The sequence below is a fragment of the Mauremys reevesii genome, linkage group 4 (genome assembly GCF_016161935.1).
Source record: "Mauremys reevesii isolate NIE-2019 linkage group 4, ASM1616193v1, whole genome shotgun sequence".
Classification (NCBI taxonomy): domain Eukaryota; kingdom Metazoa; phylum Chordata; order Testudines; family Geoemydidae; genus Mauremys; species Mauremys reevesii.
The window spans coordinates 121,006,264-121,028,255 of NC_052626.1; the positions used below are offsets into that span (position 1 = coordinate 121,006,264).

The 21,992-nt window shown below is 44.0% G+C and overlaps 1 protein-coding gene across 1 annotated transcript in view; it reads right to left on the bottom strand.

Annotated features, from left to right (window-relative positions):
- Positions 1-3,483: 3,483 nt before the first annotated feature.
- The window catches only part of GNAI3 (G protein subunit alpha i3), a 35,896-nt gene continuing 17,387 nt past the window's right edge, over positions 3,484-21,992 (bottom strand). The window contains exons 2-9 of the mRNA XM_039536675.1: positions 19,049-19,091; positions 18,790-18,931; positions 16,516-16,673; positions 9,848-9,976; positions 6,830-6,959; positions 5,848-6,001; positions 4,765-4,963; positions 3,484-4,663 (exon numbers count right to left, since the gene is read on the bottom strand). Of these exons, the coding sequence (XP_039392609.1) occupies positions 4,773-4,963; positions 5,848-6,001; positions 6,830-6,959; positions 9,848-9,976; positions 16,516-16,673; positions 18,790-18,931; positions 19,049-19,091 (947 nt within the window). The 3' untranslated portion in view covers positions 3,484-4,663; positions 4,765-4,772. The remainder of the gene's footprint in view (positions 4,664-4,764; positions 4,964-5,847; positions 6,002-6,829; positions 6,960-9,847; positions 9,977-16,515; positions 16,674-18,789; positions 18,932-19,048; positions 19,092-21,992) is intronic.

Genomic DNA, 21,992 nt, shown 5'->3' on the forward strand with positions numbered 1-21,992 from the left:
CTGTTCAGCCTTGTCCGTGGAGATATGGTGCCTATTGTAATACAGACCTGGCCCTGTGAGTCAGGCAAGATCAGGGCATTACACTGTCACAACACAGTATCCTTGCTAGTCTGAGGCAGTCTTATAACCTAGTCCATAAATCATCACTGCTCAGGGAAACTGGTCCCGAATCCTGCTCGCAGTAGAGCTTAAACAGAACCTAGCATGAGTAGCGTGGGCAGGACCCAGGAGATGAGTTATGTGGTGTTCTGCTTTAGACAGCCTTTTAGCTATAGCCACCATGCTGTTTTTAACAAACATGAATGTTATTTTCAGTTTGTACCAACTGCCCAGAAAATCTCTGAAGCATTCTCTGCCCATCTCCTACCTCCAAAACATCCAGCCAGCATCCTCCAACAGTTTGTTTCCTGGGGAGCAAAATGAGCAGTCTTGGAGCTTTCACTCTCCATGCACATGCATAAGAAAGCAGGGAAATTAAAGGCAACCAGCCAGCTTCTCTGCAGGCACAAAATAGCTTGCAGAAGGGCCGAGGGACAAAAACCACTTTGATTTCACCTCTGCATTGTTCGCTGCAAAACAAAACAACTTTCCAATCAGAGCACACAGCAGTCTGTGAATGCAGGAACGCTCACTTTAAGCATAAAGGAAGATATTGTGTCATGACAGTAGCTTGGAGGGTTTAGCACTGTACTGGCATTACAAGCACCAATGAATACAGCTCTTCTAGTAGCAGTTGATTAGATGGAGAATAAGGGCTTGGCTACACTTACAAATTTGCAGCGCTGCAGCAGGGTGTGAAAACACACCCTCTGCAGCGCTGCAAATTGCGGCACTACAAAGCGCCAGTGTAGTCAAAGCCCCAGCGCTGGGAGCCGCGCTCCCAGCGCTGTCCGTTATTCCCCACAGGGAGGTGGAGTACGGACAGCGCTGGGAGAGTTTTCTCCCAGCACTGGCGCTTTGACTACACTTAGCGCTTCAAAGCGCTGCCGTGGCAGCACTTTGAAGTTTAAGTGTAGCCATAGCCTAATTCTTGTAAACTTTACCACCATTGTATTTTCACACTTTGTTTGCTACTGAGTCGGATTCTCATTTAGATCAAGGCATGTTTATACAGCTCTGGCATTTGCATAAATCAGAATCTGGCCCCTCAATATTGATATTCAGCAGGGAATTATGCAATAGATTTATGCATTGCATTTTAATTCTTAAAATGTCCTCCTAATTTTAAAGTTGTAAAAGTATTTAACTTCCTTTTCTCTCCCCTGATACCTCCCTCAAGAAAAGAAAATGACTTCCACTTAGCATCACTGTTCTGCAAAGCAGAGCCAGAGGACTAAGCAAAAAATACTCAGAGTCCACACTCTAACACCTGCCCAGCACACGGCTGCACATCTCCAAGAACAAGCCATCCAGCGAGGCTAAACTTACTGCAGCCCAGCTGTCTTCCAGGGTAATTTCCTCATTTTTAATAAAATAGTTTCTCTGCAGTCTGTGTGCGCTTTAAAACTGCTGCTTACAAGAGATTCAATGTGATCGGAACCCAAAGAGTCATCAGGACACCAAATGGATAACTGATACTGAAGTTTCACATCTCTGCACAACTGCATGTAAAAAACGTATTACAAACCTACATGGAAAAAGGTGAAAGCAATGTTTTGTGGAATTCTAGAGAAAACAACCCCTCCATTATATTTTGTGGAAATCAAAAGAATTCCATAAGTGGTGTGAACTGAAAGGTATTGCTGAAAGCGGACAATGGAACTGATTTAATTTTAACTCAAACGTAACTAATCCCTCTTTCCTTATGTTTTAGAAACTAACCAATTTACCAGTTGTAAATAAGCCCTCAAGAATTGTGAAATTTTCAAACCTTCCATTGGAAAAAAACAACATTTGCAGTTCCCTGCAACTGGTGCAATTTGTCCCCACAGCCTTAAGTGGCCAATTGACTATTTCTGGTATCCAACTTTCTCTCTGTATTAGATAGCCTGGAAGGCTTATGAGTCTAGACCTGTTCTCTCTATCCATAAGTGTAGCAGTACTGATCCCAGCTCACTGGGTACCTGCAGCTGCTGAGACTTTTGCACATGCTGTCTCATTGATGCCTACTGTAGACGATCACAGGACAGTGAGACAGCGTTGAATTTATTAGAGTTTGGCAAACATTTCACATCTGGGGCGGGGGAGAGAACAGGTCAGATACGAAGAGGAAATGGTTACTTGAAAAGATTCTCATTCTGCTATTTAGAGCTGTATCTGCTCTCATTTGTAAATAAGTCTATGCTATTACTGTAGACAAGGTTTCTTGTATCTTCTCAATGTTTACTGCAGAGAATCACGTATATGGCTTCAATTAAACTGTAGTAAAACCAAAATAAAGAAATGTGCATGGAATGGCTTGCTGTCATTTGTTCTGGGCTAGCTGGTTTTAAAATGATGATTCCTCAAAGCACAAAAACATGAACCACAGAGCTCAGAAGCAGCAGCCATACTGGCCCTTGTCCTGTAGCAGCTGCACACACAGACCTCCCACTGCAGCCAACAAGCGCTCCATGTGCACAGTGGCCACAGAGTTAAGCCAAGTGACTAGTCTGGCCATGCTGTGGAACTTCCAGTCAGTGCTGCCTTGGCTGGTTGCGTGGGTGCCATTTGCAGTCAAGTTCCCCCCGACCTCACTTCACCTGTAGTAGTCTGAGGCTGCAAAGTGCTGAGCATCCTTGGTCTCACTTAAAGAAGAAATAAGCATTTATAGGCACAGCCCCTTGCAGGATCAGGCCCTAACGCCAGCTTCGGCAGTTCCTTCAGGTGGCACAATGTTGGCATACAATGTTACTGGAGGGGTCAGCATGCACGTATGCTTTAAGAACGGAGTGAGCTACTCCTGGCATCACTGTGAAGCTGTAATGATTCCTACAAGGTTTGGTTAAAAGGAAAGTGTGAGATATACACTGACAGTTGAAGGGGATTTCCAGGTGAAAACGAGTTGTTTACAGCTACTGAATGCTGCCACTTGTTGGGAATTTTATGCAAGGCATAGAGTATGGGGTAATGACAACTTGGACCAGCTGAGGTTTTCCCCCCAGAGTCTGAAGTGCTAGCAGGGTAGTGGTGCTGTACTTCCCGGCAAACATTCTTCAAGCTGACATGTATCCACCTATTGTAACAGGCTGGCTTTGGACATTTTTTCCATTGCATTCAAGTGAGGAACTAGAACTCTAGCAAGAGACTTGCCACCAGATGTGATGAGCGACATAGGATGTCTGCTGATCTCTATCCAAGCCACTGGCAGCAGAAGACAGCACTGTACAAGACACCAGTAGGTCTAGAGGTCCTGTAGTCAAGCGTTAGTAGATCTCTGCTTAGTCCCACCTTATTCGCTACTAGCTGCGCATCTTATTTGTGCAAACAGACCGATGTGGACAGACCACATAATATGGGAGCACATTTCCAGAAATAGTTGGAATAAACTAGAGAAAAAGGCTAAACCGTTTACTCACCATTTTAATACTGCCAACAACTATAACAGGTTGAAACTGTACACATGACAAATTGGGAAAAGTCTCATAATGCAATAGTTTCAGCAAAGGAATGCACTGACTTGTTAAGAATATTACTAGTAAAAACAAATGGCAAACAGGAATTTGGCACCACATTTACAAAGTAAAGGCATGCTGTCAATACAGTTTAGAAGTCTCTGAACCGAAAAGGCCATGGTAAAATGCAGAACAAGGTGCATCTTTTACAAGATTCCCCACTGCTTTAGACCAAGAAACAAACAAACAAACATACAAGGATCTAAGTGGTTGATTTAGTAGCTTTGTAGCAGCATGTATGCTCCATCCAGTTTGGAATTTAGCAATTTGTCCCTTCAGATGGAAGCATTCCTAGGTAAATTGTCACCCAAGAAGCCGTCTTTAAAGCTTACTACCCCAGTACAAATCTCAGTAATCTGGTGACCAGCATAGCCCAGGTAAACCCCAACCACAAGTTAAGACGTGTTATCCTGCTGCAGAAACCTCCACTACCTCTTTTAAAAGCCTTAAGGTATTTGTAGCAGGATGGTAACAAGTTACACATCAGAAGAAACTGAAGCTATAGTCATAAGAATTCTATGGATCTTTTAAATAGTTGCAGAAATATTCAACTCTGACCATACCAAGCATTAAAAACAAAGATTTCCTACTAAGAGGAATACTTTCTGCATGATCTGGTCACATCATGTGCATAGTTAAGTGATTTTTTGTTTTTTAAAACAAGATTCATTTGCAAATAAAGAAATAAAATTTACTAAAAGTTATATAGTTTTCTTGATGGAAAAAATCTTAAAAACAGACTAGTGGTGGCTTGTTAATCAAAGAAAGAGAAAAGCTACATACTGAAGTTCTGGAATCCAGCACCTCAGTTTCACAACAGCTGTACACACTTGAGATTATGCAATCTGACTGCTGCCTGAATGATCAAATCACACTTAACAGTTGTTCCATTTTGAGATCTTTAACTTCAACATCCCAGATCAATAAAAAGGTCCTAATAAAAGAAGATTGTGCTAAGGAATGCAAGAATTTTGCATGCTGTTTTCATTCCCCTGGTCCTGTTCATGCTTGCAGCTGTCCGTGAGGCAGCAAAGAAACAGTCTGCTTCTCAAAACGCCACATCTTAAAAACTGAAAGAAGAACACCAAGTGTTAGAAAAGCACATTCCAGCCCCACACTGAGTTGTCAGTGTAATACTAGAACTCAAAGCAGTTAGATAGCTCAGTGTTACCTTCCTCCTTAATAGAGTCCACATTCCTTCAGGTTGTTTTTAATGATAACATCTGTAACGGCATCAAACACAAACTGCACATTCTTTGTGTCAGTGGCACAGGTGAAGTGGGTGTAGATCTCCTTGGTGTCTTTTCTTCGGTTCAGATCTTCAAACTGACACTGAATGTATGCAGCTGCCTCCTCGTATGTATTAGAGCCTGGAAAATAGGACACCTGACTTTAGCCAGCAGCTTGCAGGAGAGAGCTTGATTCAAATCTTTCAAGCAGAAGTTAAGCTTCTTGCAACCATATGCTTTAGCAAGCTACAATCTTATCTTTAGCCCCTTCATGTCAATGGTCACTAGTACTTAATACCAGTACAGCTTCACCCACTAGATTAAACTACTAAATTGAAGTAGGGGATGAAACAAATGACAGGTATGAATGGAAGCCCCATCAGTTGGGCTACGACTAGACATAACCCCAAGAGGATCACACTAAAGGGCAGATGTGGGTCTGACCTTTAAAAGACTAGGCACAGAGGGATAGATTAGGGAGAATGATCTGCCTGCACACCATTTGGAATAGGGAGGTGGCTGCAAATGGTACTCTAGTGGAAGAAATGGGGACTTTCATTGCTAGGGCAAATGAATGCTCTAGCATTCACCCAGATTCCTTTTATAGTGTCTCCAGAATTTCCATTGGAGCTGAAACACAGTTATCCTTACGCCACCAGTGAGATGCAAAGGACCCAGCTTTGGGGAGCACATGAACGGGTCAGACATCTGTTCTATCCATACGCCAAGTCATATGAAAATGTGGACAAGGGTTCCACGTGGAGCCAAAGCTGCTCAGAAGAGAACCAGTGCTGACCATGCCCCAGATGGGCTAGCTCTTGCCCCTTCTGACCACCTTTAAATCATTAGACATGTACTGGCCCAGCACAGGACAGAACCCTCTCCTTGCCTGTATTGGAAGTCCAGAGGATGGGAATGACAAGGAAAAACAGGCTCAAGTGAGCTTGGATTTCCTGAGCATTTTAACTGCCTGGCTCTAGGAGACACCTTCATTCTATTTCTTCATTCCTGTTAGCCCAGCTCACCTGTGTACTCTGGGTAGCAGATCGTTAATGGGCTCCTCTTAATCTTTTCCTCAAACAGGTCTTTCTTGTTCAGGAAGAGAATGATTGAGGTGTCTGTAAACCATTTGTTGTTACAAATGCTGTCAAACAGTTTCATACTCTCATGCATTCGGTTCTGAAAAGTAATTAAAAAAACAATGCATCATTCCAGCAGTAAGTTGGGAGAAGGGTTTTTCTTTGATGAGCTTTAGAACAAAGCTACTAGTGTTCACAATGTGGTGTGTCACTGCTACGCAACCACACAAATGTTAGTGGTGCTGCATCAGGCAGAGGTCAGGTAATTCTGCACTGTGCTTGACCCTGATCAGAGGTCTGTCCAGGAAAGGTTGAAACTCCCTATGTCTTAATTTTCCTCAGCGTTTCCCCACCCCATAATCCTTCTCTGAGATTGTCAGGGAGGCACGGGTTCCGAAGATAGCGTGTATTTGTAGTGGTTGTCACAGCAACTGATAGGTCCTGGAGAAAAATCTCACTTCCTACAGTAACAAGAAAAGGAGTCCGGTGGCACCTTAAAGACTAACAGATTTATTTGGGCATAAGCTTTTGTGGGTAAAAAACCCTCACTTCAGGTGCATCTGAAGAAGTGAGGTTTTTTTACCCATGAAAGCTTATGCCCAAATAAATCTGTTAGTCTTTAAGGTGCCACTGGACTCCTTGTTGTTTTTGTGGATACAGACTAACACGGCTACCCCCGATACTTGACTTCCCACGGTGTTTGTTATTATGTGCTCTTGTAGAGGAAGAGGCTAGAGGCTGCTCTTGAGAAGCTCATTCCCTGCACAGTGCTACTGCCATATGACTTAGGGGAGAGACTGCTTTCTAACACCCTCTCAAACACACTACTAGCACAGAACAAGTTATGGTTAGAGTCCCATAAACTTAGATACAAAGTCTGTCAGGCAGCTTGAAGCTAACTTCCACGTTAGTAATGACAGTGACATACCATTTCTTCATCTTCTGCAAGGACAAGGTCATAATCACTGAGGGCTACACAAAATATGATCGCTGTCACGCCTTCAAAGCAGTGGATCCATTTCTTTCGTTCTGATCGCTGGCCACCAACATCAAACATCCTGGAAGAATGAAGGGAAAGTGGCTCAGATATCATGCAGCACTCACCTTCCTACTCACAGGAAATGGTGAAGAAAAACTTTTCAAGTATTTTCAGCAAGCAGATTGCAAGGGAAATGTAGAGAGATACAAAGCCTTTCCATCAATAAGGCCAGAAGAAACTCAAATCCTCCAATTTAGGGGATTTGAATTATTTTTTCTAATGAACTCAAGTTTTAATTTAAAATATGATGATTCTATGCCTCCCAGTTGGAAATAACCTTCAACAGTAACTCCAGTGGAAAAAATAGAACCTGCTGCTTCACCTTGGCACTCTTCCTTGTTTGTTATCTCACATTCCCTGCAGCAATAACCCATTGGCTTCACTGGATGCAAAGCACCCACTCTGCATAGGTCAGTTCTTCCAATTACCTGTGCTTGGTTCTCTGAGGTAACATGACCTGGACCTACTATTGGGATGCTGATGGAACTTTTAAGAAATTGGGTGTTGCAGCAGTTTAATATATAGTTAATGAGCTACAGCAGTTTGAAAGCTTGGGGCAAAACATTTCTAAATTTTGCTGGAAGATTTCTGGCTATAAAACAAAGATATGCAAGTTTATTGGAAAGTTACAATGCCCTCCTCTCCCAAGCGTTTTAAAGAGAGGCAGTATTCTCTGCTGGTTTCCCACAATCATTAATTAAATTGGGTCAGATACAAGTCAATATCCAAGAGGTACAAAACCAAAATCCAAGTTGACAATCAGAGCAAACAGGCAGTCAGACAAAGAGAGGCACTATTCAGTGTGTGCCAACAAGAACACAATTTAACGATTCTGATCAAAAGGGCCAGAATTGTGGCTCAGCAACTCCATGCTTTTATTTAAAACACACTGTCCCAGTGGACCACACTACGAAAGAGGGAATTGCATAAAGATATAGGTTATTTCGTTTGTAAAGCTCTCCATTACCTTTAGTGTTATTGCAAAGATATCTGAAAAAAGAACAGTGCCTCTCAACCCCACTTCTCCAAGTTGATCCTGAATTCAGTCATGCCTTTAGAACATCTCAGCCCAGTAGGGAAGTGTAATCCCAGACTCAACATTGTGACTTCATTGCAGGATGAAAGGAAGATACAGTAGGTTGCAAGAGAGAAGACTGATGCTTTGTGTTTAAAATCTATTTAAGCATTTCCCTAAGCAGGCCCATCCCTTTGAAATGAGACACCTTGTGTCTCAGTTTCTATGGATGCCCAATTAGTCTAAGCAGGCCTTGTTAGCCCTGTATAAGCCAGTCTCCTAAAGAGAGGTATGAATGCTCAGCCTTAATCATCTAATTTAAAAAATAAATAAATTTTAAAGACCACAAAACCCCCCCAAAAACTTATTTAGCAATATAACAACTCTCTCTACCCAAGCCCATATGATCTGAAATTGCCTCTTACTTGGCTGAGCCCTTCTACCCTCATCATGTACCTACTCTCACATCTATATCCCATTCATATGGATACACAGAGGGATATAGTCGTGATTGTAGGCCCCAACAGGAAGTTGGGTGAGGGCTGCAGAGCCTTAGATAACATCTGCTGCACAGCAGATAGCTGGAAACTTTCCCTATTCATAGAAATGGTGAAAATAAATGTCTGCTATGCTGATCTCAGTTTCCCAGGAGTCCTAAACAAGTGGCTTTTTAAAACAAGCACTGCACAGCATAGCAATGTTAATCCCAGTACATAGTGATGGAAGACGACAAGTTTCCCCTGAGCTTACCAATAGCCATAAAAATAGCTGATGCAAAGTGCGCAAGCATTTTCTGTTAACAAGTCACCGGTTAGACAGCTCAGAAGCCAAGGTGCCACTATACCCCCCAGAAGTGTGCAATGAGTCAGATTTCATACACAAGTGTTTAGATTGTTCCTATGTCCCATTCAAACCTGGTTCCACAGAAGGATCAAAATCATAGCTGGCAAATTAATGCTTATTTAAAGATCTTATGTAACTAAAACTTGACAACAGAATTCCAGACAGGGAAGAACCTGGTCCATAATACAAACAGCAGTTTCCTATGACAATGTTACACAGCACTAGTGTCCACAACACAGAATTCTTGCTTGTGTGTCAGTGAACACGCTCAGAATCCAAAGCAAGGGTTAGCTAGAAGAATAAATAGCAAGCTGGGGAAGCCTGTGCTAACCCTACCCTTTCCCCCCCACAACAGCTTGCATGGAGGATAAAGAGGGAACTCTGATTCATCATACTTCAAGGAACACTGTCAAGGCTAGGCTCAGTATCTGTACCACTTCAAAAGGTTTTACTTGTATTACAATAGAGGGCAAGTCCCTGCCCCTGCACTCTTGCACAATAAAGGCAGCCATTTTTGCCAACACTTATGCATGCCCCCTGCTGTACTACTGTATCTTGAGTTTTGCTAACAATGCCATGCAGGCCAGTCAGAGCCAAATTAATTTCAGCTCCCTTAGAAACAGGAAAACAATGCACTGCAAATGACAGGAGACCAAGGCTATAGGGAAGGGCTCTTATCTTATCAAATGAAGCAGTTAAATGCAAACTAAAACCAGTAGCCAACAGTGTCCTTTTAGTAGTTTTTGATCCTGTAAGCAAGCATTCAGTACCTGTGTTTGCGATTCCAACAGAAAAGCAGCTGAAAAGAACAAGAGAATGTAAATAAAAAGTCAGCAGTCCCCCAAGTGAGCAACTCCAGTAAGAACAGAGTAATTAACAGGTCTAGTCACAATTTACTTGAAAGTGCTGAATGAGAACAAGGCTCCACAATATGTGTATGAGGGAAAACTGGATACCAACCATCACCAAGCACCAGTGCACTTAGCAGAAGAAGGCAGTGCAATCTGCAGGGAGGAATGACATCCTGCAGTAGCCTGCACCATACTCACTTGAAGTACAGGTCCTTGAAGGTGAAGTGAGTTTCCACAATGCCTGTAGTCTTCACTCTGGTCCGCAGAACGTCTTGCTGAGTTGGAATGTAGGTCTGCTGGGATATTCTATCCAAGTCATTTAGGTAACTAAATGAAAGAGACAATCCAAGACATGCTTTTTTTAGTCTGCTTCCTTCCTATGAATCTTTTATAAACTGTGGAAGAAAGTCATGGTGAAGTGCATTAGTTCTGTTAGCACAGCCCAGACCTCCAACATACACCTCTATTCTAGGGTTTCCTATAGCCGTATATCCAGGCTAACATAGCATCGGTCAGTACCAGATGGTGCTCAGCTAGTCATAAGCTCAAGCTGGGCTATAGAATAAGAGTGTGGAAGACAGAGTGCAGAAACAATGATCACAGAACTCCCACTGTAATTAATACCCTTTGCTAAAGACTAACACTAACGTACCAGAAGAGAAGTGAATAAAGCCCAAGTTTCTGCTCATTGTAAAGTGTAAAAGGCAGAATGTGGCAAAACAGTAAGCCACGTTCATAGCTCTATCCAAAGCATGACAAATCATGCCATCCACTCAGGCAAAAGCAAGCAGGAAACTTTCCCTGACAACTTGGAGCCCCTTACCCACCAATGTCTGGAGAACAAACTCTCAATCTCTAGCTATTATGGGGCAAAAATACTTGTGACCTGATGTACTTCTACCTTCCTGTGCCTCCAGGCCCTCTGAGACCAGAATTCTGAACTGCCCAAGGCCCATCTCTTTGCTCAAGCACCCCTCCCATATAGCTGGGCTATGCACCGGAGCTCCCCAGAGGAATCCTTTCCTGTCTGCACTGAGACCACATTCAACTCCCAGCTTCATACAAATATCCCCTTTAGAGCTCCAAAACATGTAATGGGTGCATCTCTTCTAGTCTGGACCCACAAATCCTGCTCCTGCCTTTCATCCATTTCAGAGGAGGTGTTAACTGCAAGCTCCTCTCTCTTTGGCAACCTGAGAGTAATCTGTAACTGTCGGTTTTGAACTGGCAGGCTTTAGCCTTTGCCTCCACTTCTAGCCCTGCCAGTTCTTGGACTATTGGTAGATAAATTTTCTGGCTAGACCCTCCCTCCCCCCCCCACTGGATAATTTGTCATAATTTGGTTCTACACAGTCCTTCTTTCCACTCAGTAGCATAACAGACAAGTTGCCAACTAGTTCAAAGAGTAAACTTCTCAGCTGTCTACAAGATATGCCAGGGCACAGAATAGGGTATTTTTAATGAGGTTTTAGAAAAAACTATATAACTGCATTTGGTGTAGGTAGTGTTACCTTTAACAGACTTGTGATAAAAGTGTATTTCTGATGAGAAATAAAGATCCTGGGAATTTCTAGTCCAGATTAGCCTAACACCACAGGAAAATGCAACTGCTCTAATCACACACACCAAAACACAGCTAATTTAGCAGCAAAGCACTAATGGAAAAGAAGCTACACAAACCAGACAGGAGAGCCAAGTGAATTAAGTAACAGCACTGGCAATAAGTATTAAACTCTAAACAAGCTGTGTCCTGTTGGTAGAAGAATGCAAGTGCTACCTCAAGAGCTGGCACTGTAACAGCTTGGCTTTGATAACAAGCATGTGACTAACTAGTGAATTATTTAAACAGATGCTCTGCTTCCTCCATTAGCACACTTGTAATCTACTCACTACATTGTCAGGTTTCAGCACAAGACCTATTGGAAGCAAAACTGGTTTAGTTCTCTCATCAGCTCTTTCTACAGCAGATGGAGGAGCTAAATAACTTCAGTCAATATCTACCACCAAATGAATTGAGAAATCCCACACACATGCTTACAACACAAAGCTACTTTAGTCCAGTAAGCACCTTGTTTCCATTAGTGATTGAAGTATGACTCTTATAATGATCAAACAAACCTGGTCTAACTGACTGGGGAGAGAATCTACAAAATACTATATTAAGACTCCATGAAAGATCTTAACTAACTCATTTGAAAAGGTGGAAATGAACAATGCTACAGGCAAATACTCATCTGAACCTCCCTGGTCGGCAGAAATGCATTTTAAAATGATCAGAACACTGGCAGCATCAAAAGGACTCTCCTGACACCAGGAAGTAAGCCTTCACTTTTCAGTTTTCCCCATACGCACTTAGCAACAAAAGCTCCCTCATCGCACTTCCTTATCTGGCATCAGCTGCCCATGACTTGACAGATGCGGTTTGCTCTCTGTGGGAAGTGGCTGCAACCACACCCATGCAGCACTGTCCTGCAAAGAAGTGCTTTCTACAGAGGAAAGCTGCAGAATCCTAGTCAGTTACAAGCTGCTACTAGATCTGTGTGCGCACAGCTTCTGTATAGCACACCAAGTAAAAAATCTGTCAGCGTGAAAAAAAAGTAGAAATGCAAGAAGAGAAAGTGGGGGACGAGAGAACGATGCAGAGACCACATTAATAATCAACCTTTACCCACATAGTAGTGGGAAAACTGAAGACAAACTAAGACAAGACAGATTTATCTACCATTCAAAGAACAATGTGTTTATCCTAATATGAGAGAGTCTTTCTATATCCTACCTGGTTTAACAATGTTCCCTTCCTGGGTGAGCGCCCAGGGCTTTCCCACACCTTGTTAGATAATTTCTTCACTATTTTTGACACAAACATTTGCTCCCTACCCCACATCCTCTCTTGTGGAGGAAGCTTGTTTTCATGCTTCAACTATCCCCTGTAAAACTGGATGTCCTAAAATTAAGATTTCAGCTACAGAGGGGGTGAAGTTTTCATAATTAAGCCCAGGACTTGGCTCACCATTGAAGTTTCCCAGGAGAACCCATACTAGTTTTGGGGCAGCTCCCCAATGCTCGCATGTCCAGAGATTTATAGCTCCAACTTGAAATCAAATAAAATCTGGCAGCTTCAGGTTACTCTGAATCCAAAACTCAGGAGGAACCTCACAGTACAAAGCAGAACATTGATTTCTCAGAGCTTCTCAGGAGACAGGCAGGTTTTGGCAGACGATGTCAATGAGTTGGACAGGATTCAGTTGGTGGCTACAATAGGCTCTCCCTCCTCCACATGTTCACATGAGCACCAGGGTGGTATTTTCCTAACAATGCAGTCATGTTTCCTTTAACTACTGGGAAGAACGGTTACAAGGCCAAACAAATAGCTAAAATCTTAAAGATTCATACAAAGCATTTATTATGGAAGAGGCTGTAGGATACTTAGTAGTCACAACTTGAGCTATGGGAGGAGTTGTCACTAACAGATCTCTAGGGAAACGCAGAGAACACAGAAGACTGCCTTCTGACTCCACACTGAGGAGAGGGTATAAGAGGGCATGAAATCCCCATGACAGTATTCAGCCAGTTCTGTATTTGGGACCACTGAACTACAAGCTTTCTAGAAAGGCTGTACCCAAAAGGCCAACACCCATAAGATATGAGAACCAGGGAGGTACAATATCTTTCAGTGCCTGGGTAGAAGCTCTTCTTCACAGAAGTCCTAGATATGGTCTAGTTATAGCTCTTCTTACTCACAACCAAAGAATATCCATTCATCCCTTCCTATGCGGTCCTCGGGAGCCAGTCCTTCCTGAACTGAAGATAAAAGTCAGGGAAAACAGCCCCATGACAAAGTTCTGATGAGCCAGGCATTGAGATAGGAGACTGAATTCCCTGTATGCAGAAATAGCCTGTGCCCTCCCTGCTGTGGTTAGCTGAAGTTAGGAAGCTGTTGTGGCTAGGTAAAAGTAGAAATGGATGCACCAAACTGAACATGACCTTCAGCACCCACAATGAAGGAAAAGGCAGATTTTATTTAATTAGTTTTGTCAAACTGAATATGTCCCTTCAACTATCAGGCCCAGCTGGGATGGGGTCAGGAGTTCTCTATAAAGGGCTGGGACAGCTCAGGTGAGGAGCTGCAGGAGGGAGGAAGGGTTCCTGAAGTACGCCCTGTAGCAAGGGGAACAAAGGGAAGGTGTGTTCTACTTTCAGCACCAAGGGGGAAAGCCCCTGGGAGCTGGGTGGAGGATCTGCTTTTGTTTCACCTACATTTTCTGTATGAAGAATAAAACTGTGTGACAAAAAGGATTTGGATATGGCAGCGAGTCCTTCCTAGGAAGGTAAGGTGCATGAGTGAGGGGAAGCCAAGGCAGTGAATAGCCTGGCGCCCGACGAGGTAAGGTGATGTTGCTTCAATGGGCCTTTACACAATACAAAGTCCATTGTACACGAAGCACAACAGCACAAGTGGAAAGGTAGGAACGTGTGATTAGCAACCACCTCTGAAAAGCCTGGGTTAAGTGACTTGCCCAGCATCACATAGGGACTCAGACACAGCGAGGGATACAATCCAGTTCCCCAGGAGCCCATCCTTTCTCTTCCTGCAATCCCCTGCCTCATTCACTACACATCTTCCAACTTCTGCAACAACTGAAGCAGGGGGCATTACAGACAACACCCACCTTTTGCTGGAAAGATTGATTCTGTAAACTGAATGAGACTAAAGTGTAGAAAATAATACCATGTGATCACATAATTAGATTGCACCATAATGCATATGCACAATGAGGCTGGATTCAGACTGCACAGGTAATCTTAATTCCAACATTTCCCAGTTTTGGGGTGATTAACTTTGCAACATAAGCATTCGTTTCTTGTACTTTTTTTTTTTAAATGAAAGAACAGAAATTCCATCACATGGGATCATACTGACACCCACAGAGGTCATCAGCAGGGTTGGAACCATTAGATCCACCACACAGACTTCTGACACTTGATAACTGGACTAAATTGTCATCAGCTAAGCCGACCAGCGCTAGACAAGAATGGGACACTGCCATTTAGAGGGCTTCCAGATATTTACTGATAGCAGATGAATGGTGAGACTCAGGAGGGAAGTGTGAGACTTCAGCTCATTTCCTCTGCTCCCACCCCATCCCGGCCCTGTCCTCTAGTTCTGTCTCTTCCCCACCTCGGCCCATCCTACTACTCCCCACACCTCGGCTCCTCAGCCAATTTCTCCTCCCCTACCCCCATCTCCCTTCCCAGACTTCTCGTCTATTCTCATAGTAGTCACCCTCCCAGCTCCTTGTCCCGCTCTTTGCCCAGCCAATCCCAGTTGACCCCTAGCAACCTGGCTCCTCAACAGATCAGTGTCAACCCTTTCCCCTTCTCCCCAAAAACACACACTTCTTCCCCTGCCCTCTCAGTTCCAGTCACTTCTAATCATCACCCCCCTCGGCGACTCAATCTCAGTGTCTCCCCCGCCCCCACCCAACATACCAACTCAGTTCCCTTGCCTTCATCATCTGTCTTCCCCTCCACCCTAATTCCAAGTCTATATCCACCCCACCTCTTTGTCCCAACCTACTTCCCTGCCATTCCACCCTCCCACAAATCCAGCTCTAGCCTTTGAATCAGGCAGCTTCTTCCATGGTACACTGGCCCTGAAGGGGAGGTCAGTGAGAGCACAGGAGAGAGAGGCTCCCCTGCTCACAGGAGCCAAGCATGATCCCCAGCAGCCCAAAACTGCAACTTCAGGGAAGCTTCTACTCAGCATGGACAGAATCTTCAGGGAATTTGGCTGCCAGAAAGGAGTCTCTAGTGAGCATGTGCAAACTGCAATTTTTCCAAAGGTTTATAATTTGGTGGATTTTTGATGCATTTTCACAGGGCTGGCAAAAGCTACATCCCTGACACAAAGGCCAGACCCCTGCCAAATTTCAAGCCCCTGCAAAAAGCAAGGGGGCAATAGAGCTTTCCAAAGAAAAGGTCACCAAAAATTCCAGGCACCCAGGATGGAAAACTTAAACCCAAACAGTTAAAGTTTGGCAAAGTTGTAAGCAACCGAAAACAGGTTCTCCTAATGGGAAGCATCGGGGCTGCCAGACCGGGCTAAAAAAAATCAGGCAAAAGGGGTAGTTCTGTAATTGTTTCCCATCTGGTGCAACACCAGAAGAAACCTGGTAAAAATTACTAAAATGAAGAATTGCAAGAAAATGGTTTTTCCTATATGGTTTTAGGTCCTCACAGTTAAACGTTGTTCATTACATATTTGGTAGCTTAATTATGAATCTAGTTTCCAGGAAATACTAATCCTTACATTAATACTGAGGAGATCTCAAGTCACCTTCCAGATAAGCTACAACAACTTGTCTCACTACACTGATGTTTACAAACAGACTAAGCTACTTTTACACTGGGAAGGCAAACCGACAAGTTAATTTATTCATGACGTTAGAAATTACAAGTAAGTTTTTCATGTGATAAGGGGAAGACAGCAATAAATTCTATAATGGAGGCAGTCAATCCCTTTCCTTTTCATTGCAAGATCTACTTTGATCAGTTAAAGCACGGAGCCACAGAATCAGACATGTAGGACTGGAAGAGCTCTCAACAGAGCAGGCAACTGGACTAGGTGACCTGAGGCAGGACTAAGTATTTAGAGCCAATCCCCTCCTGTCCCAGCATATCCCATCCTGCCAATCTACCCATTTTAGGTAAACACCTCCTGAAGTGTGACTTGTACTCCCATTAAATGCTTTCTGACTGTCCTTTAGAGGAGCACCTAGGCACTGGAAGTACCCATTGCTCTGATCACAACACAGTCATAAGTGGCGTGGTTCCTACACAAAACACTGCCAGTAAAGGTCTCTTACTAGGATGCTGAGTCATTAAGTTGATACTCTCTTGATCTGCTGAAGCAGGCTTGGACCCCAGCATCTCGCCATAATCGTTTAATCACTCCAGCTAGCTCAGGAGTCATCACTCCTTCCTCGGCACTTCCAGCCAACACAAACAACTGACGGGCATCGTCCTGCAGGAAGAGAGCGAAAGAAAGATTCAGTCAAACACCACTACAAGCTAAAATGAGCCTTCACCACCACAAACGCCTGCAGTGGCGCCAGTGATAGGTTCCCGAATGGCATAGCTAGATTCCCCTCCCCCTGCCGTCTACACACACTGTTAAATCAATATTCCTCCTTCAACCAGAAACACATGGACCGAGCAAGAGGCAAACTGCTCAAGAGCACGTGGTTTCAGGCAAGCAGGATGTGTTAATCAGAGGGAGGTGGTGGTCATCTGTGGCATACAGAATGCCCATAGCACCGCAAACCCTCTCTTCTGAGAGGAGGATCATAGTTCCAACTTAACAGGCAATGTTTAGCCGTTTTAATGAGGTACATGGGACAATATGAACCTTCAGCATTACATCTTGTGCCTGGGACATCTCCTCAGACGTGCTGCTGGCTTTCGAAATACCACCAGTTCTGTACAACAAGCTACTGAAGGAATTAAAGCTTTTCCTGTCTAAAACAAGTTACTGTTTATTAGAGGCCATAATGTATAATACCCCAGCAGGGAAAACCCCAGTATCAAAAAGCAAATACTGGGTGATTGAAGGTTTTAGAGCTTTGAAGAATTGCCATCTCCCTTAAGGGCTGTCAAAAGAAAGGGGAATTCCAATTTCTTATTGGGAACATTTCACGGGGAGGAAGGATAGGGACCACTCAGGATTCCAGTGTTTGTTTGCATTGGATTACATGAAACACTTGTCAGAAAAATTATAGGCTCTCGCTTTTCAATACGGAAATTATCAGCCAGATTTGCAACTGAGAAATAGGCTGACCTACTTTGAGGTTTCTGTGATGATGCAACTTGTATCAGCTCTATTTAAGGGGTAATGTTACAAGGCCCTTTTACTCTCCCAGCAAGACCCCCAACTTGAAGAGCCAGTCTGCTCCCAATACTTACTTTCTCCTGAAATCAGTCCTTAAAATGCTGCTGCAGGGCATAGAGTCAACGAAGACCCAAGGTAGCCTGTAGGATAATGCCCAGGTGCCGACTCTAAGGGTATGTCACTGCAGAGTTAGCCCGACTGATCAATATCTGGCCTGGGTTTATGCAACCACACTGCAAATCCCTACCCGAGTTAGAGCCTTCATTCGTGCAGCACTCCTCTGCGTCTTGCTAGGACAGCTGGAGGCATAGCCCAGGGCTCTATGGGCTGCTGTACACTGAGCTGCTTTAGGATTCTTTCCCAGTAAATTGTGGGAGGAACTGCCTGTCCTTCTGGGCACATAGGAAAATTGTACGAAGGCACTGGAGGACTATCAGCACTCGAATGCTTTAGCCTGGATCACCCCTGCAGAATGGACAGGATACCAGCCATAGTGAAAGCAGAACCAGGGCTCTAACCTCACTCCCAGCCATGCCAGCTAGCCCAGGTTGAAAGCACAACTGGACTAAGGAGAGCAGCTTGTGTTTGTGGACAGGGACATCCTGGGGGGCTTAATCCCACAATTACACTATTTACTTCCTGCTCTTTTGTATTTGTGCCACCTTTTCAAGTGTCTCCTGGGATTTCCCTCATTCGGTCTCATTCTTTCTTGACTTTTGTGGGTGGGGAAAGCAGAGAAGAAATGCCAGGAAGTTTGCTAGATAGGAGGGACTCAGAGGGGGGAAATTTTAGTGATATCACAGAGGATTTGGAAAGGAGAAAGTCAAAGAGTTATCTTTGCGATGCTCTTAATCATTTTTAAATTGTGAAAACTCATTAGAGTCTGATTTAGATTAAAAATTTGAAGGGGCATAACTTTCTGAACTACAACTGAACACTGATGCAAGAGGCCAAATATTTTAAATTAATCCATAAGAGTCTTTCGTTAAAAATGTAGTAACTTGAGCTGAATCCAAGTATTTTGTATTAGAAATAAGTTCAAAAAATTGTCAAGGGCTCCTTTTTGTATCTGCAATAAGATACTCCATGCAGGGTGTTACTAATACTTTACAGATTATCAGATGTACTCCACTACTGCTATCTTGTGGCTTAAAAATATTTCCACCACATGTTCCATGGACTGAACTTCAGATCTTCATTAATATGATCTACATTACAGAAGCAAGCTGAAGGAAATGAGTGAAATACTCACTGCTCTGGCAACTTCCCCAAAGTCTATCTTTAGCCTTCCCATGGCTCTTATTATTGCAATGATGGACTGAATGGTATTGCTGTAGACAACCACTTTATACTGTTTGCATTCTTCCTCTGAATAGCCATCCTCATGGATGATCCTGAAACAAAAGCAAGCCATAATCACAAGCTAAATCAGGACAATAATGTTGATTTCTTATTTTGTCTAATACAGAAATGCAATTTATACCAATTTAAATATTTAGGCTTCTACTTACTTCATCTGCTTCACAATGGTGCTTTTACCAGACTCTCCTGCACCTGAAAAGTACATACAAACTCATGTTAGTTTTAACTTCAAATTAAAACTAAGAGCCAAAGTGAGATGTAGCCCCACATCGAGATGTTGATTGGGATTGAAGTGAAGAACTTAATTGTGCAAACTCAACAGTTAAACAGCTATTCCCAGCAGTGATCCACCTCTGACAGTGGCTCCCTGGAGAGACCAGGCACCAGTACACAATGCTCAGTTTGTATCCTCAGCTTGTTTATGAATGCTGACAACCAAGTGTTCATCTGTTCACAGAACAAGGAAGGTTACACTTATGAATTTCCAAAGTTCTGACTACTCATTTACTCTCCATCTTCCAGGCAGATAGGACTGTAAAATGGGGGGGAGGAGGAGGGCACAAAGGTACTTCAGTTTGTACACCGGCCGATCCATCACCTCTTCCTGCAATACAGGGTACGTCTACACTACGGGACTATTCCGAATTTGCATAAACCAGTTTTGTAAAACAGATTGTATAAAATCGAGTGCGCGCAGCCACACTAAACACATTAAATCGGTGGTGTGCGTCCATGGTCCAAGGCTAGCATCGACTTCTGGAGCGTTGCACTGTGGGTAGCTATTCCGTAGCTATCCCATAGTTCCCGCAGCCTCCCCTGCCCCTTGGAATTTCCGGGTTGAGATCCCAGTGCCTGATGGGGCAAAAATCGTTGTCGCGGGTGGTTCTGGGTAAATGTCGTCCGTCACTCCTTCCTCTGGGAAAGCAACGGCAGACAAGCATTTCGTGCCTTTTTTCCCTGGATTGCCCTGGCAGATACCATAGCATGGCAATCATGGAGCCTGTTTTGCCTTTTGTGACTGTCACCGTATGTGTACTAGATGCCGCTGACAGAGGCGATTCGGCAGCACTACACAGCAGCATGCTTTTGCTTTTGCATGACAGCAGAGATGGTTACCAGCCATACTGTACCATCTACCAATCCATAAATTGGTAAAAAGATGATCATGGTTACCAGTCCTTTTGCACTGCACCATCTGTTGCTGTCATAAGTGCCCCTGGCTGCTCTTAGCCAGGGGCATAAAAACAAATTGGGAATGACTCCTGAGTCAATCCCTCCTTTTTGGTATCTAAAAATAGAATCAGTCCTGTCTAGAATTTGGGCAAGTGTACTAGAGAACTACTGCATCATAGAACCAGAGAGCACAGCTGCTCTGTGTCAGATCCAGCAGAAACTATGATCTGTATGCTATTCACAGGGGGTGCTCCTGCAACAACCCCACCTGTTGATTCCATTCTTCCCCCAGCCTTCCTGGGCTACTGTAGCCTTGTCCCCCCACTTGTGTGATGAAGTAATAAAGAATGCAGGAATAAGACACAGTGACTTGTTAGTGAGAAATGAGTGGAAGGCAGCCTCCAGCTGCTATGATAGTCCAGACAGGACAGTAAGGAGTGTGGAGGAGAGGAGCCCAGCATCGCGCTGCTAGTCCAGGGGCAATTGAATCTTTTCTTTACAAATGAAGGGTGGGGGCTGATGGAGCTCAGCCCCCTGTTGCTATGACGACGATGGTTATCAGCCATACTGCACCATCTGCCAGGAAAAATTAGGGCCAGGCACCCTTGATTGACCTAACTGATGCTAGTCAGCATGGTTACCAGTCCTTTTGCACTGCCCCATGTGCCAATAGGCTGATGATGAGGACAGGTACCAGTCATATTGCACCATCAGCCACCCATGGCGGGAGGCGTAAGGATGTTGGTGTTGAGTGCTGCAGCATCGCGTCTATCTGCAGCATTCAGTAAAGATAGGGTGACATGTTAAAGAGTCAAGAGAGGATTTTTTTCCCTTTCACTTCTGGGAGTGGGGGGGGTGCGTAAATTGCCGAGCTATGCCCTGACCCACCGCGGACACTGTGTTTGACCCTAGAAGCATTTGGAGCTCAGCCAAGAATGCAAATACTTTTCGGAGACTGCAGGAACTGTGGGATAGCTTGAGTCCTCCAGTCCATGAGCGTCCATTTGATTCTTTGGCTTTCCGTTACGCTTGTCACGCAGCAGTGCGCTGAGCCCCTGCTATGGCGTCTGTCTGGAGATTTTTTAAAAATGATTTTGAATTTTGTCTTCTGTAACGGAGCGCTGATAGAACAGATTTGCCTGCCCTTACAGCGATCACATCCACATGGTCCATGCGGGAGCTCTTTCTTTATTTTGATTTTTTAACTGCATCGCCACACGTGCTGATCGGAGCTCCACGCTGGGCAAACAGGAAATATTCAAAAGTTTGCGGGGCTTTTCCTGTCTACCTGGCCACTGCATCCGAGTTCAGATTGCTGTCCAGAGCGGTCACAGTGGTGCACTGTGGGATACCGCCCGGAGGCCAATACCGTCGATCTGCGGCCACACTAACCCTAATCAGATATGGTAATACCGATATTAGCGCTACTCCTCTCGTTAGGGAGGAGTACAGAAACCAGTTTAAAGAGCCCTTTATACCGATATAAAGGGCCTCTCAGTGTGGACGGGTGTGGCGTTAAATCGGTTTTACGCTCCTAAAACTGGTTTAAACGCCTAGTGTAGACCAGGCCACACTAATGATCTCCCAAGGCAGTGCTCCCATTACACACAAATTTGAAGGATACAGAGTAGTGTAAGTAACAGGCATTAACACATTGAACTGCTAAGATACCATTCAGCCAGTGATCTCAAAGCACTTTATGAACAGTAAGTCTCAACCACCTAGTGAGGTAGATCGCTATCTTACTATTTTAAAGGATGAGGAAGCCTGGGACAGAAGTTAAGTGATGACCTAGGTGTCTCAGCAAACTGGCAACAGAGGAGATTTGACTCCTAGGCCCCTGCTCTAGCCATCTAACTATTAGTCGATACAGTTTCCATGTGCAAATGGCACCCCAAGGAAGTTCAAGATTTTCTCCAT